At 39.2% G+C, this 14,658-nt stretch overlaps 1 protein-coding gene across 2 annotated transcripts in view; it reads left to right on the top strand.

The window, feature by feature from the left end:
- The window catches only part of LOC119258952 (sulfotransferase 1C1), a 31,082-nt gene extending 18,893 nt beyond the window's left edge, over nucleotides 1-12,189 (top strand). For both annotated transcript variants that reach the window (XM_037527408.2, XM_037527409.2), the window contains exons 4-8: nucleotides 4,309-4,406; nucleotides 7,809-7,935; nucleotides 9,144-9,238; nucleotides 10,293-10,473; nucleotides 10,700-12,189. In XM_037527408.2, coding sequence (XP_037383305.1) covers nucleotides 4,309-4,406; nucleotides 7,809-7,935; nucleotides 9,144-9,238; nucleotides 10,293-10,473; nucleotides 10,700-10,812 — 614 coding nt within the window. In that variant the 3' untranslated portion in view covers nucleotides 10,813-12,189. The remainder of the gene's footprint in view (nucleotides 1-4,308; nucleotides 4,407-7,808; nucleotides 7,936-9,143; nucleotides 9,239-10,292; nucleotides 10,474-10,699) is intronic.
- Nucleotides 12,190-14,658: the final 2,469 nt, after the last annotated feature.

Here is a 14,658-nt window from a genome sequence, read left to right as displayed (position 1 = left end):
TTGTGTAGTTTATTTGTGCTCTTTCTAGTTTCTTGATGTGGGCCTGTATTGTTATACATTTCCCTCTTAGTGCTGCTTTTGCTGTGTCCCATTTATTCTGAAAGGTTGTGTCCTTATTGCCATTTGTCTCAAGGTATTTTTTGACTTTTTTGATTTCTTCATTAAGCCAGTGGTCACTCAGTAATGTATTGTGCACTCTCCATGTATTAGCGTATTTCCTTTTTTTCTATTTGTAGTTGATTTCTAGTTCAGTACCTTTATGGTCAGAGAGGATACTTGGTATGATGTCAATCTTCATGAAATTGTTGATTCTTGTCATGTGACACAGTGTGTGGTCAATCCTAGAGAATGAATCATACACACTTAAGAAAAATATGTATTCCACTTTTTTGTTGTGTAGTGCCCTATAAGTGTATTTTAAACCCATGCAGTTTAGTTCTTTTTTTAGGATCATTATGACTTCTTAATATTTTCAATTTTGTTGATCTGTCAATTGATGAGAGTGGGGTATTGAAGTCTCCAACCACATAAGTATTTCTCCAGTGTCTGTTTTCAGATTTGATTTAGTTGTTTGATGTATTTAGTTTCTCCTCATTTGGTGGGTATATATTGATAAATGTTATGTCTTCCTGTTCAAGTGTTCCCTTGATCATTTTATAGTATCCATTTTTGTCTTTTTTTACATTTATAACTTAGAAGTCTGTTTTGCCTGATATAGGTATGGCTGTTCCTGCCTTCCTTTAGGTGGTGTTTGCTTGTGGAATTATTTCCCATCCCTTTACTTTCATTCTATGTTTATCCTTAGGAATTAGGTACGTTCCTTGAGACAGAAGAAGGTTGGGTTCTGTTTCCTAATCCAACTAGGTGTTCTGTGTCTTTTATTGGTGAGTTTAGTACATTGACAGAATGATTATTGAGCTGTAAATTCTGTTACTGCAATTTTGATCTTAGTTTGTGGTTCTAGTTAATTTCTTGCTCATTCCTCTTTTAGGTTTAAATCCTAAAGCTCTTTTTAATTTTTTTTTTTTTTTTTTTTTGCAAGAGCAGTGGTTGGTGAATGCAGACTCCTTAAGATTTTCTTTGTCTGAGCTAGTCGTTATTTCTTTCTCATACAGGAAGGAGAGCTTTGAAGGATAAAATACTCTTGACCAGCATTTTTGTCTTGGAGTATTTTGACTATGTCACTGCAATTTTTTCTTGCCTGCTATTGTTTCTTTAGAGAAATCTGATGTTATCCTAATGGGTGTTCCTTTATATGTTATCTGTTTTTCATCCTCATCAGTGTCATTACTTTTTGTTTGTATTGGACTTTTGGAAGTTTTACTACTAAGTGTCTTGCTGTAGATCTCCTTTTATTTAGGTAACTTGGAGTTGTTTTTGCTTCTTGTATTTACATGTACAGTTCCTTCTTTAAGTTTGGCTAGTTTTCTTCCATTATTTCCTTGAATAGTTTTTTTCAGTTCCCTTATCTATCTCTTCTTGATTCCTATGATTTTTATATTTCCTTCCCTCTAGTTTCAGGTAATTCTCCAAGTGTTTCTTCATTCTTTTTCATCTGTAGCTCTCTTTCTTTTTCTATCTTGATTCTTTCCTTATTTGTGCCTTCAAGATTACTGCTTCATTTTTTAACTTGGTTAAATCTACTTTACGGCTTTCTCCAGAGCTTTTTACCTTCTCCATTGATCTTTTTACATCTTGCAATTCTGTTATTGTTTTAAAATTTAAAGTTTCATCTTCTGTTTGCTGACTGTGTTCCTCATAGCATTCATTTCCTTTTCTGAGTTATTTTGGTATATCTCTGATCTGGTTTTCAAAGATTTTTTTTTACTTTCCATTTCTTTAATTTTTTAAATCATGCCAATTTTAAATTATATGTCTCATAGGAAGGAAAAATTACATGTTTTATGGTTTGTTTCTGGGACTTTATTTTATTTTATCTCTGTGGTGTATTCTTCCGCTGAGACCTCCTGGGCTGTTGTATTTTTTTTTTCTCCATTACTTGTTGTTTTTTTTTTTTTTTAAAGATTTATTTATTTATTTATACAAGCACTGGGTACAGTCAGAAGTGCGGGAGGGTGAGAGAATTCACCAGAGCCAGAGCGGGGAGCAGAACATGCAGACGGACGAAGTACACTGCTGAGGGGAGCAGCGGGCACAGCAAGAGAGGTCTGCGCACCATTCCATTGCTTGTTTTGAGTTTGTCATATTGTAATTGGGGCTGTGTGTGTGTGAGAGAGTGAACGAGTGCGCATCCTTTTCTCCCACTCTTCTGGGCATTCACACGACAGTGGCTACAACTGCTAGGGCCTTGTGAAATCTAAGATGATGCTATGGCTTCCCCTTGAGCACCTCTGGGCCTGTTTCCTTTGACCAGTAGAGCTAGGAGGCACTAAGAGGAGGGCCTGAGTCACTGGTACCTCACACCTCAACTCTGCTGCATAGTGACCCTGGGCCAGTTTCTGTGGCCTTGAGGCTGGGAGTATGCTGGACAGAGGAGCTAAGTCTGTGGGGCTTCATCTTATCTTGGAATAATGTCTCTGGGTCTGGTTCTGGAGGTTAGGAGAACTTGAAGTGCTCTGGTTTGAGGGTCTGAGTTGTTGGAACCTCTCCTTTCCCAGGAGTGGTGGTTTTGGGCCTGATTCAGGTGGCTTGGAGTGCTGGGAGGCCGCTGGGTACAGGGACTGAATTGCTAGGACTTTTCCCCACCTGAAAGTGGTGCCTCTGGACCTGGTTTCAGTCACTGGAGGGCATATTCTTCTTGATAGAAAAACTTTCGTGATGGGGTTCTAATGAGATGATAGGGTGCACTGAGTGGGGCCCTTGGATTACCTTTGAGAAAAATTTTAACAGCGTTCCCTTTTCAGAGGCACACACCAAGTTTACTAAGGAAAAAATGTTTGTATAGACTCAAACAGGCAAAGACTGATATTTCAAAGGATAAGTTTAATAGGAAAGGAAAAAGGGAAAAAGAGGTAAAGACTCTGCATAGACCCAGGTGGGAAGAAAGCTGCTGCTGATTTTGAAAGGAAAAGGTTTGTTAAAAGAGATCCCTACACAGACACGGGTGGACATCCAAGATTTTTTTTTTTTTGATCTGAAAACATGTTCCAGCACAGAATACAGTGCTAGCCTATGACTGGTGACTAGCCTATGACTGGTGACTCCCAGCCTTGAGGCTGGGAGTATGCTGGACAGAGGAGCTAAGTCTGTGGGGCTTCATCTTATCTTGGAATAATGTCTCTGGGTCTGGTTCTGGAGGTTAGGAGAACTTGAAGTGCTCTGGTTTGAGGGTCTGAGTTGTTGGAACCTCTCCTTTCCCAGGAGTGGTGGTTTTGGGCCTGATTCAGGTGGCTTGGAGTGCTGGGAGGCCGCTGGGTACAGGGACTGAATTGCTAGGACTTTTCCCCACCTGAAAGTGGTGCCTCTGGACCTGGTTTCAGTCACTGGAGGGCATATTCTTCTTGATAGAAAAACTTTCGTGATGGGGTTCTAATGAGATGATAGGGTGCACTGAGTGGGGCCCTTGGATTACCTTTGAGAAAAATTTTAACAGCGTTCCCTTTTCAGAGGCACACACCAAGTTTACTAAGGAAAAAATGTTTGTATAGACTCAAACAGGCAAAGACTGATATTTCAAAGGATAAGTTTAATAGGAAAGGAAAAAGGGAAAAAGAGGTATAGACTCTGCATAGACCCAGGTGGGAAGAAAGCTGCTGCTGATTTTGAAAGGAAAAGGTTTGTTAAAAGAGATCCCTACACAGACACGGGTGGACATCCAAGATTTTTTTTTTTTGATCTGAAAACATGTTCCAGCACAGAATACAGTGCTAGCCTATGACTGGTGACTTTTGTGTTTCTTGGTCTTGAAAAGTAAAGTTTGAAAGACTGACAGTTCTTAGATAGAACCAGTTCAATAACTGCCCTCCTTTTAGAGGTATGACAGCTCTTCTCCAGTTGCCTTTATCTATTCCATATAGCAGTATAGAAAACCCCAAGGACAAAATAGCAAGGGACTGTTGGGATCACAGCCATCACCAACCTCAGACTTCCCACATCATCTTAATCTGTCCACACAAGCACTCACCAAATAAAGAGAATATTGTTGTCTTGGTGGTTTTCAATATCTCTTAAGTGTTTTTTTTTCTGTCAGAATGAATGATAATATTGTTATTAGGAGGGAAACAATGAAATGTAAAACCATAATTTTAGACAAAGAGCCAATGACTTGGTCAATGTGATTTCAGATAATGTTGAATACATGGAACTGATGAGAAATGTTCAGCCAAATTGTGTTACTTTATTTCCCAGGTTTGGATTTGGCCAGCAAAATGCCTTCTCCTAGAACTCTGAAGACTCATCTGCCTGTTCAGATGTTACCACCTTCCTTCTGGAAAGAAAATTCAAAGGTAAGAAGAGTCAACTCTTTAAATCAAGTTGTGATATGTATGTGTAGTGAACCTTCCTATGTAAGTGATAAGTGATCAAAGATATAGAAAAAGAAATAACCAGTGGAGGATAGGGAAGATGGTGGCATTACCCCAACATTCACTCACACCTCATTCTGGATACACCTTTCTTCAACGTATTATTTCTGGGTTTACACTAGGAAGTTTTCAGGTGAAGACATTCAGAGTAACTACCTATTAAACTATATCCAAAGAGAGTGAGCAGTGAAACAAAGTACATATTTCCTGAGGAATGCTTATCTTATTTTGAATCATTGAAGAAGAGCCAAGGTTGAGTTAGATATGAAAGGGACTTACTTAGAGGAAATTTGAGAGGGGGAGAGTGGTGCAGACAAAGGATATGATGAGCCATTGCACCATGATGCAGTGCCTAGAAATTGGCAAGCTCCCACCTACTATTATACCCCTGTGTCCTCCATTTTTAAAAGTTTTAGTTTTTTATTTTTAAAAAGTTTAGTTTATTTAAAAGTTTAGTTTATTTTTAGTTTAGCTTATTTCATATTCAGGTCTTATAAATGCAGTGTACATTATGTTTTTCATTGATATCTACTTCATTAGTGAGTCTTGAAATCAATTAAATATGTAATATAAACGAAACATCAACTTGCAACAAAAAAGAGTTACCATCCAGAAGAATCAAATACTATATCATCCTCTTTGTTGGAAACCTGCTTTAGAAACCCAGTGATATAAAAGGTTGCTAGGAATGTGAGTTGATCTGAAAAAGAATCTCTTAGCTAAGACAGCTGCAGACTCTTTTAATTTCTGGTCTCAAGCCTTACCAAAGGAACCAGATGGTCAAGTCTGTTCAGCAAAATATTCTCTCTTCAGTGCAGTGCTCAGATACATAATTTAAGTGACTGCTTTTGACTCTCCTTTTTTTTTCTGGGATTCTATGATTCACTAATTCTTCACCCTGCCCATCTCTTATCTTCAATCAGGGTACAATGCAATTATATAAGTTTCCACATATAAAAAGTCTTTCCCATTCCTGGTTTGCTTCACCGTTATACCCGGATCACCCTGACTTGTGCAACTTTTATAACTTCTGCAGCTCAAGAATCAATATTATTTCTTTTTTTTAATATTTATTTATTTATTTATTTATTTATTTATTTATTTATTTATTTATATTTATACAAGCACTGGGCACAGTCAGAAGCGCAGGAGGGTGAGAGAATTCACCAGAGCCAGAGTGGACAGCAGAGCAGGCAGAAGGACCGAAGTACACTGCTGAGGGGAGTAGCGGGCGGCAGGAGAGCTCTGCGCGCCATGCGCGACCCTCCTCCAGTGGCCAGGGAGCAGCCAGGGATCGAACCAGCACTGCAGAGGCTGCAGGCAGCTTTGCAATCCAGCGCTCAACTGCTGCGCCACCGGGGAGGTCCATCAATATTATTTCTAAACAATGTTGTAGGTTCATTGCTTGAAGACACACAAATGCTTTGTTAGTCATTATACTAATTAATTCCTTTTTTGTTAAATCAGGCCTTCTAAAAATGTAAAAATCTCAATGACAGCACTCCCTCCCCCCCTTATTGCTTAGAATTGTTGGTTCTTTGAATAGGAATCCAAGCTTTTCATTTTTTGATGGAATGATTGGTAAGTTAAATAATCATCTCCCAAAGATTTCTACATCATAATCACCAGAGCATGTGAATGCTACCTTATATGATAAAATGGACTTTGCTTATGTGATGAAGTTGAGGATTTTGAGAAGGTCATTATGGGAAGGTTATTCTGGCTTATCTGAGTGGATCCTAAATATCAGTATAATGAGAAGAGGCAAGAAATATGATCAAAAGAGGAAGTTGGTGATGTGCCAACTGCAACAGTTGATTGTAATGATTCAAGAACAGGGTCAAGAACCAAGGTATGTTGGTGGCCTGCAGAGAAATAGTAAGGAAATGGATTCTCCCATAGAGTCATTTGATGGAACCAGTCCTGTTGACAGCTTGACCTTAATCTAGTGAAATCTGGCCCTACAGAACTGTAAGAGAGGGCCTCCCCTGATGGCACAGGCGGTTGAGTGCAGTTCTGTGAAGCTGTCGGCAGTCTCTGCAGTGCAGGTTCAATCCCGGCTGGCCAGTGAGGGTCCCACATGGTGTAGCAGACGTCTCCTGTTGCGCCCGCTGCTCCCCTCAGCAGTGTATTTCATCCGTCTGCCTGTTCTGTTCCCTGCTCTGTCTCTGGTGAATTCTCTCACCCTCCCGCACATCTGACCTTAGACCTTACCCCAGCTCTTTATAAATGAATAAATAAATCTTTGAAAAAAACTGTAAGAGAATAAACCTCTTATTTTAAACCATACATTTGTGGTAATATGTACAGCAGCAATAGGAAAGTCACACAAATGATTCAACAGACTCTCAGAAAATTTAATATTTGAGATTATGTCACACCCATCTATTTGATTCCATACCACAAATAAATTTGAATATATTCCCTGTCAGGTCCATAATACCTGTGTCTAGTTATTCCTACTTTGATTGCAAAAAGGCGATAACCCACATAAGCATTAAGAGATATACTTACATACTAAGAATTTGGCAGTTGTATCATACTCTCTGTTTTCCTAAGTGCTTTCATGAATGTTAGATACAGAATTAAATGAGAATCAGAATCATGCCAGGTCTATGTTCATCTGAAGGAGCCAGGGGGTGTGCAGTTGGAAATGTAAGGCCTAGAGTAACTGGCTAAGAGAAAAATATGATTGGGTGATTGGTTATGTTGTGCCAGAAATTCTTTCCATCCCATGAGTCCCTGGGAAAAATGCTTGGGAAAACAATCATATGCTCCTTCTCTCAAACCTGCTGAGGATGCACATAGTGAAGGCTGAGGTTAAAGGCTGAGTAATGAGGGGGAGGAAGGGGAGGAAGGCAAGAAGTCAAGAGGTCAGATCTTAACCTTGTGAAAATCAAGTCTCCTTCAGCACATCTCTGAACAGTCTCATGATGCTGTGATATGATGGCACCACAATCAGCTCCAAAATTAGAGGTAGCACTGCCCTCTGGGGTCCTGTCATATTAGCACTGAAAAATCCCACAGTAGTCTCCTTAACCTGCAGGAATATCAATTAAGGTGATGATGGTAAATCAGGACACTTCATAATTATACCTAGAACACAGATGGAAGTTGGAATTCTGCCTGAGAAAGATGGAAGATATGGTCCACCTTGACCATAGAAATGCATTAATTCTTGCTGGGATAGTCCAAGATTCTTCTTAAAGTCTTTCTAATAACATGATATGTAATAGCATGCAATAATATTTTCAATAATAGTATGCAATAATATTTTCTATCTTGTTTTCTTTGTATCTCACTCTCCTTGCTACATTATTTAAGATAATCTATGTGGCTAGAAATGCAAAGGACTGTCTGGTGTCCTACTATCATTTCTCAAGAATGAATAAAATGGTCCCTGACCCTGGTACATGGGAGGAATATGTCGAGACATTCAAAGCTGGAAAGGGTAAGTGAAAGGAAATTGTGTATTCATGTTTCTTTGTTTATTTACCTACTGACAATGAAGGGTTTCATTGATTAGTTGTAGTTATTGAGGCACATTCAAACGAAATCATTTAAGGACAGTTTAGTGGACTGCTTAGAAAGCTACTGGCACAGTCCAAAGAAACCAATAGATGATAAAAGACTATTCTAGGGAGAACACCATGGGGATCTCTTGATCCCTGGAGAAAGGAGAGACCCTTTTTATAGGATCTGCGACCTATGTTAGAGGAAATAATCAACTATAGTGAGCCAACAGAGAGGGTATCATAAAAACTGCTCACTTTCTTCTCAACTCCAAAAGCCTTCTAATGCCTCTTGTTGGCAAGTCCCTGGTAGAAACTTGAGGAAAAGTTAGCCTGTTGATATAATTCATAGAAATCTACCTCCTAGGATGGATAAGGATGAAGAGTGGCTCTGGCAGGGTCCACAAAAGACACCAGTGCACCTCTCTGCCTGCCAGTCATCATTATAGAGAGCAATCAAAATATCTGGTAATTATAGATTTTTCAGAGTAAAAATCTTCTTTTCAAACAAACCTCGTAAGAAATAATATTTATTGCACAATCCTTGTCTAGGCACCATGCCATGATACAAGGGAAATGAAGATCATGAATCATTGGTCACAAGACAGTGTCACACTTGGTAATTTGTTCAAAAGTAGAAACAGAAGTCCAGGAATCCAGAATACTTTCTATCAGCATTCAAAAAAGATAAACACATGAAATTTGCAGCAACATGGATGGAGCTGGAAGGGATCATGCTCAGCAAAATAAGCAAGAAAGAAAAAGAAAAATACCAGATGGTCTCACTCATAGCAGGAACCTAGAAAATTTAAATAAGGGACCAGGAAAAAAATAACTATAAGAAAGAAAATATCAACATCAACAAACAACTATGAACCAGAGACACACTATGAGGGATGGGGGGGCAGGGAAAGAAGGGATTGGGGTCAAAATAAGAGGGTTGTAATTGTATGGGGAACATAAAAATAAAATTTAAATTAAAAAAATAAAAAATAAAAAAAAACCAACCCTGTCTTTTGCAAATAAGAATCCTGCCTTATGTCTTGGTCATCTGACTGAACTTATTAAATGACTTCTTATTGAGACATTTCATGCCTATTTTATAAGTTTAGGTTGATTGATGTCCCATCTGTCTCCTTTCCCTCAGTGCTGTGGGGCTCCTGGCATGACCATGTAAAGGGATGGTGGGAAGCCAAGGACCAGCACCGCATCCTTTACCTCTTCTATGAAGACATGAAGGAGGTGAGGGCAGTGCTGTCTCTGTCAGACCCTCCCACGTTCTCCAGTCCACAAACTCCTGTTGAAATCTAGCATGTGAGCTTGTTCACAGAAGAGGCTGCAGTGCCAGTCCTCTTTCTCCATGACATTCTTTCCAACTCAATTTCTCCTCAAAAGTTCTATTTCTTTGGTTTTTTAAGTTTTCTTTCATCTAGTTCAAAATTTCCAGAAGACCCTTCCATGAAAGGAGATATCACATGCCTATATGGTTGAATCAATCCTGATATATCTGAGTCATACTTCTTCCCCTACAAAATTGGTAACATCTCACTCATGGACAAAAGATTTTTATAAGGATTTATGAGATTTAGTGAAGTGCCTGGTTATATTCAACACAATTAGTTTCCTTCTCTCTTTTCCAAACCCACGTCACATTCAGAGGTTTAACCCATATAAACATTGGCAGGATTGGTTCCACATATGGGAACAGAGGACTGATTTCTCCATTTCGAGTCATTATGTATGAGTGGCATCACAAATTCATTCCCATTACCCCATGTCCTGCAATTACAAAACTGTCTCCTATAACAAGGCACAAAGATTCACATTTCTGGGTGCTGAGATCCCTTTTATTCATCCTCTTGTGGAACTTCTATTAGACTCATAGACCATTTCCCATCTCTTATGGGGTAAATCCTAGAGTTAATTATACAGTACTTCATAGCCCCATTTCCCACAATATATACAGCATTCCCTGATCTAGGCCAGGAGCTATACTAGCGCATTCCCATCACATTCCTTGGCACTCTCTATATGTGGGCAGAATGTGCTTCTAGGCCATGGACAGCTGTTGTGATTACTTTTCTTTCCTCTATTGCAAAGTAAACCTTTTGAGGTCAGTGGCAACACCTGGGACAGTACAGTGCCTTGGATATAGTCCTCACTTGAATAATATTTGTTGAATATAGTTGAACTAGTCCCTTAGTTCATCCCTTCCCCCAAACTACATGCCCAACAGAATGTCATCCCTAATGGAAAACCCAGAACTGTTTGTTTTGTATAAATGTTCTCCATCCAGGACCCAAAGAGGGAAATTCAGAAGATATTAAAGTTCCTGGAGAAAGAAGTATCAGAGGAAATTCTGAATAAAATAATCTATCACACCTCCTTTGATGTAATGAAGGAAAACCCAATGGCCAACTACACCACTTTGCCAACCAGTATCATGGACCACTCCATCTCCCCTTTTATGAGGAAAGGTATATGAGACTTATATTCTAAGGTGTCAAACTGAAATTGTCCGCTAGGATATGCTCAGATTTTCAAGTAATGCTTCCTGTTCCACTGGTTACTTTTTTCAGTAACACTATACTTACTGAGAGGCAAGCTTCCTTTCCACTCCTGTTTTTGTGCCAGTTCTAAAAGCACGTGTTCACTTTTTCTCTGTATGCCCATAGCAGTCACTGAGGCTTTGCTTTGTTTCAGGGATGCCTGGGGACTGGAAGAACCATTTTACTGTGGCCCAAAATGAAGAATTTGATAAGGACTATGAGAAGAAAATGGCAGGCAGCACCCTCACCTTCCGCACAGAAATTTAAGGCAACCAGGGAGTCGGTCAGGATGACTTTGCTAGATTTTTGACATCTGAGCCCTGTTGCTCAAAGGATACTTAAAACAGTGACACCTGATTTTTTTCCCCCAATCCTAAGCTTTTGCACAATATCTGTAGGTCTTATGCCACTATTCTATACTTCATCAAAATTTATCAAATCCTGGCCAGAAGATTAAAATGAAATTATATGATTGCTCATGTAGATATTGATTACATTATGATCTATTTATGTATAGTTTGGAAAAATAAATGCATACTAGTTTATAATAGCCCAATCTTCTGGAGTCAAAACTCATGGAAAACGAGAAACTAAGAAGAATAGAACTTCAAAATAAGAGAAAGTGATTGAGATGTAAAGAGGATGAAGCGTAGTAGGGAAAGCATGGAAAGGGAACTGATATTGATTACTGTCAAAAATGAGAGATGGAGATTGCGCCAACTCTTAGAGATATGAGGGCTTGCAGAGGGGCAGGTGATAAATAGCAGAAGGTAAGCCAGTGAACTTGGTCTGCTCAGGTGGTATCAAGTTGAAGATGGTCTCACAACCAGAAAGAAAGACTCAAACTGCAATGAGTAGTGGGAAGCACAGGATACGTAAGAAGCAGCCCTTTTCAGTGGTCTGCACTGAAGTCAGATGTACTTCAGAGAGAGGAAGAGAGAATCGAATTAGCCCAAGAAAAAATAAAACAAAATACCCAGAAATGCATGCACTTTAAGAAAAAATTGAATATCACATCTCTGGGGGAAAATCATGTTTTACACTTCTGAAAAAGAGGGCTCCTAGAAAAATGGTCAGAATTACGAAATTGTTCAGCCCAATGTAACCATATTCTTCTGCTTTTTATTAAACTGTCTGATCATTTATGTGTATTATCATTTGCACAAGATGTGCAGGACTGTACATTATTTTATTTTATTTACAGATTTATTAATTTATGCATACAAGAGCTGGGGTACAGGCCAGAGATGTAAGGGGTGAGAGGATTTACCAGAGACAGAGTGGGGAACAGAACAGGCAGACTGACAAAATACTCTGCTGGGGGGAGTAGTGGGCAAGACAGGAGAGGTCTGCTGCGCCATGCGGATTGCTCCCTGGCCAGCCAGGGATCAAACTCATGCTGCAGAGGCTGCAGATTGCTTCATAGTGCAATGCTTAACCCCTTGTGCCACCAGGGAGGCCCCTGTACATTATTTTAGAAGAATATCAGAAGGTACATTTTGTGGGTGAGCTGCTCTCTTGTGGCACTAAATCATATGATGCAGAAAATTATCTATTCCCCCCAGTAAAAAAGCCAGCCCTGCTTTCATTCTTTCACGTTCTACTTTCTACAGTAAGCATGCAAATCATTACACATGAAAAACAAGCTGATATAATATGTCTGCAGTGCTGAGCTGTGCTGAAGAAAGATATGGTGAGCTGGGTCAGTATGAATAAATAGCAAATTAATTTTTATTGGTGAACAGCCACACCAAATGTGTTTTTGTGTCTTCTAGGAGTGATCTAAAAGTTTAGGTAGCAATCACATAACAATTCCCTTTTGTTGTGTAAGGATGATCAAGAGGTGACCTGAGGACAGCAAGGAAAAGGGCTGACAGAAATGCTGAACAGACTCATGTGTGCCAGGATGGCAAACTGCCTGGGAGGGATGCCCTGTACTTGTGCCTTCCTTGGAAGTCTCCTCGGTCGTAACTTAGTGCAGCAGATGTTCATGAGGACAGGCACGACTGGATAAGGCCAAAGGCTCACATACACGGCATGCTTGGGCTCACGTACATGGCGTGCGAGGCAAGGTGGTTTTGTTTTCTCTGACTTATGATAAAACGCAGGTGTCCTTGTTCACATTTCCTATATAACAATGCTGAGAAAAATAAAGAATTACTGCTTGTTGCTGACAGCAGTCTCCCATCTGGTGTGTCCTTTGCGATTGCGTCCCAGGTCACAGAGCCCCCTTGAGGCTCACAAGTGGCGCCTGAACAGGGACCTGAAGGAGAAATCTCCCACCAACGTGACAAGGTGATGGCAGCAGTCGCAACTCTATAGATGGACGTGAGTAGAGGTGGGGAATTCCAGATGGGGCAATCTTCTTCAAGGCTTTCTCCTTTTGCTTAGTTTTTGTAGCATCTGCTTTCTGACGGAGGGGCAAAAATATCCCTTAGCCAGATTCTAGAATATTTAAGAGTAGTAGAAAAATATAACCCATGGTTCCCAGAGGACGAGTTGTTGGATATAGAAACTTGGGAACGAGTAAGAGATAATGTAACACAGTCTTATAAATGGAGGGAGAAAATCTTCAAGCTTTTCCTATTAATTATTTGGGGAGAAGGCTAGTGTTCCTGACACTGGAGTTTTGCCATTTGTTCTTTTTAAGAAAAATAAAAAAGGTATTTTAAAAAAAATAGTATTCAAAGTTTATTCACAACTGTTAAAGTCATATGAAATGGTTATAATATGACTATATGAGATTAAAAGGTTTTTATTAAAATAGTATCAACCCACTGCAGAGGGCAGGTGGGGGCTGCCCCTGGTCTCAGCAAGCAGCTGCCTAGACTTTTTCTCCAGTGTTGGGATCACTGAAAGGTCTCTACTGCCTTCCTGCTGTGGGGGACTGGACTCTCCTTTTGTCCACCTTGAAATACTATTCTGGCCTGTTCTATAGGGAAAAAATTCTATTTCCCTGTGTCTCCTACAAAATGCTTATTGGTGGAGTAAAAGCTTTTAAATGTACTTATTGGGCCTATAAAAGGTTGAGTTTCTTGTTAAAACTAATTAACCTGGTAAAAATATAAAGTGAAAATACAAACTTTTTGAGCTAAATTCTAACCCTGAGGTTTTGATAAAAGCCTAAAAACGGGCAGACTATAAAAATCTACCTCTTCTCCTGTCCTCAGATAACAGTGTTCTTTTTTGTCTTAAAAATATCTTGTTCTCAGTGAGATAAAACACTAACAAATTAAAGGAAGGATCATTTCTTAAAAATATAAACTCAAAAATATTTTCTTATCTAAAAAAGTCAGTAAAAACTGCCTTAACCATTGTGGTCTCAAGTCCTAGGTCTTTAGTAATAATTAAGATTAGACACTTATTCTATGCAAAGATTTTAGCCTCTATCTCACTAAAAAACTTCTTAATATACAAGTGTGTTGGGAAAACTTGGTAAATGAGAATATCAAACTTAAATGAAAATCTAAGGCATCTCAAAAACTAGGTTGTTTGAGATGTTTTATGAAGGCTCTTTTACAATTTTAAAAGAATTTTTTTTTCTGGTCTTAAAAAACTAATGTAAATTCTTTGTGCACAGCTTCTTTTTTTTTTTTTTTAAAGATTTATTTTATTTATGCAAGAACTAGGGTACAGGCCAGATGCACGGGAGGGTGAGAGGATTCACCAGACATAGCGGGGAACAGAACAGGCAGACTGACGAAATACACTGCTGAGGGGAGCAGTGGGCGAGACAGGAGAGGTCTGCTCACCATGTGGGTTGCTCTGAGGTTGGTGGGGATCGAACCAGCATTGCAGAGGCTGTGGACAGCTTCACAGCGCTGTGCTCAACTGCCTGTGCCACCAGGGAGGCTCCTGTGCACAGCTTCTTTAAAGCCAGAGTTACTCTTAAAAATACAAATTTAAAATATGGTTGATCTAAAAGAGTTGTTATAGAACTGAAATTAAATCAATAACAGGTTTCTCAGTGTCTTCACAAATATTGATAAAATAACTATCTCTTAAAATTTACATAAATGGCCAAAGTTTTAAATGAATATCAAGAACTCTCTGTGTCTGTTGGTGTCTGTTTATAACTGTCTTTTTTTATTATTATTACCTCCGGAGGACTAA

The sequence above is a fragment of the Talpa occidentalis genome, unplaced genomic scaffold, assembly GCF_014898055.3.
Source record: "Talpa occidentalis isolate TD23 unplaced genomic scaffold, MPIMG_talOcc4v2.1 talOcc4.5, whole genome shotgun sequence".
NCBI lineage: Eukaryota > Metazoa > Chordata > Mammalia > Eulipotyphla > Talpidae > Talpa > Talpa occidentalis.
The sequence above is the reverse complement of the archived record's forward strand: the minus strand, read 5'-3'. Positions and strand labels throughout refer to the sequence as shown.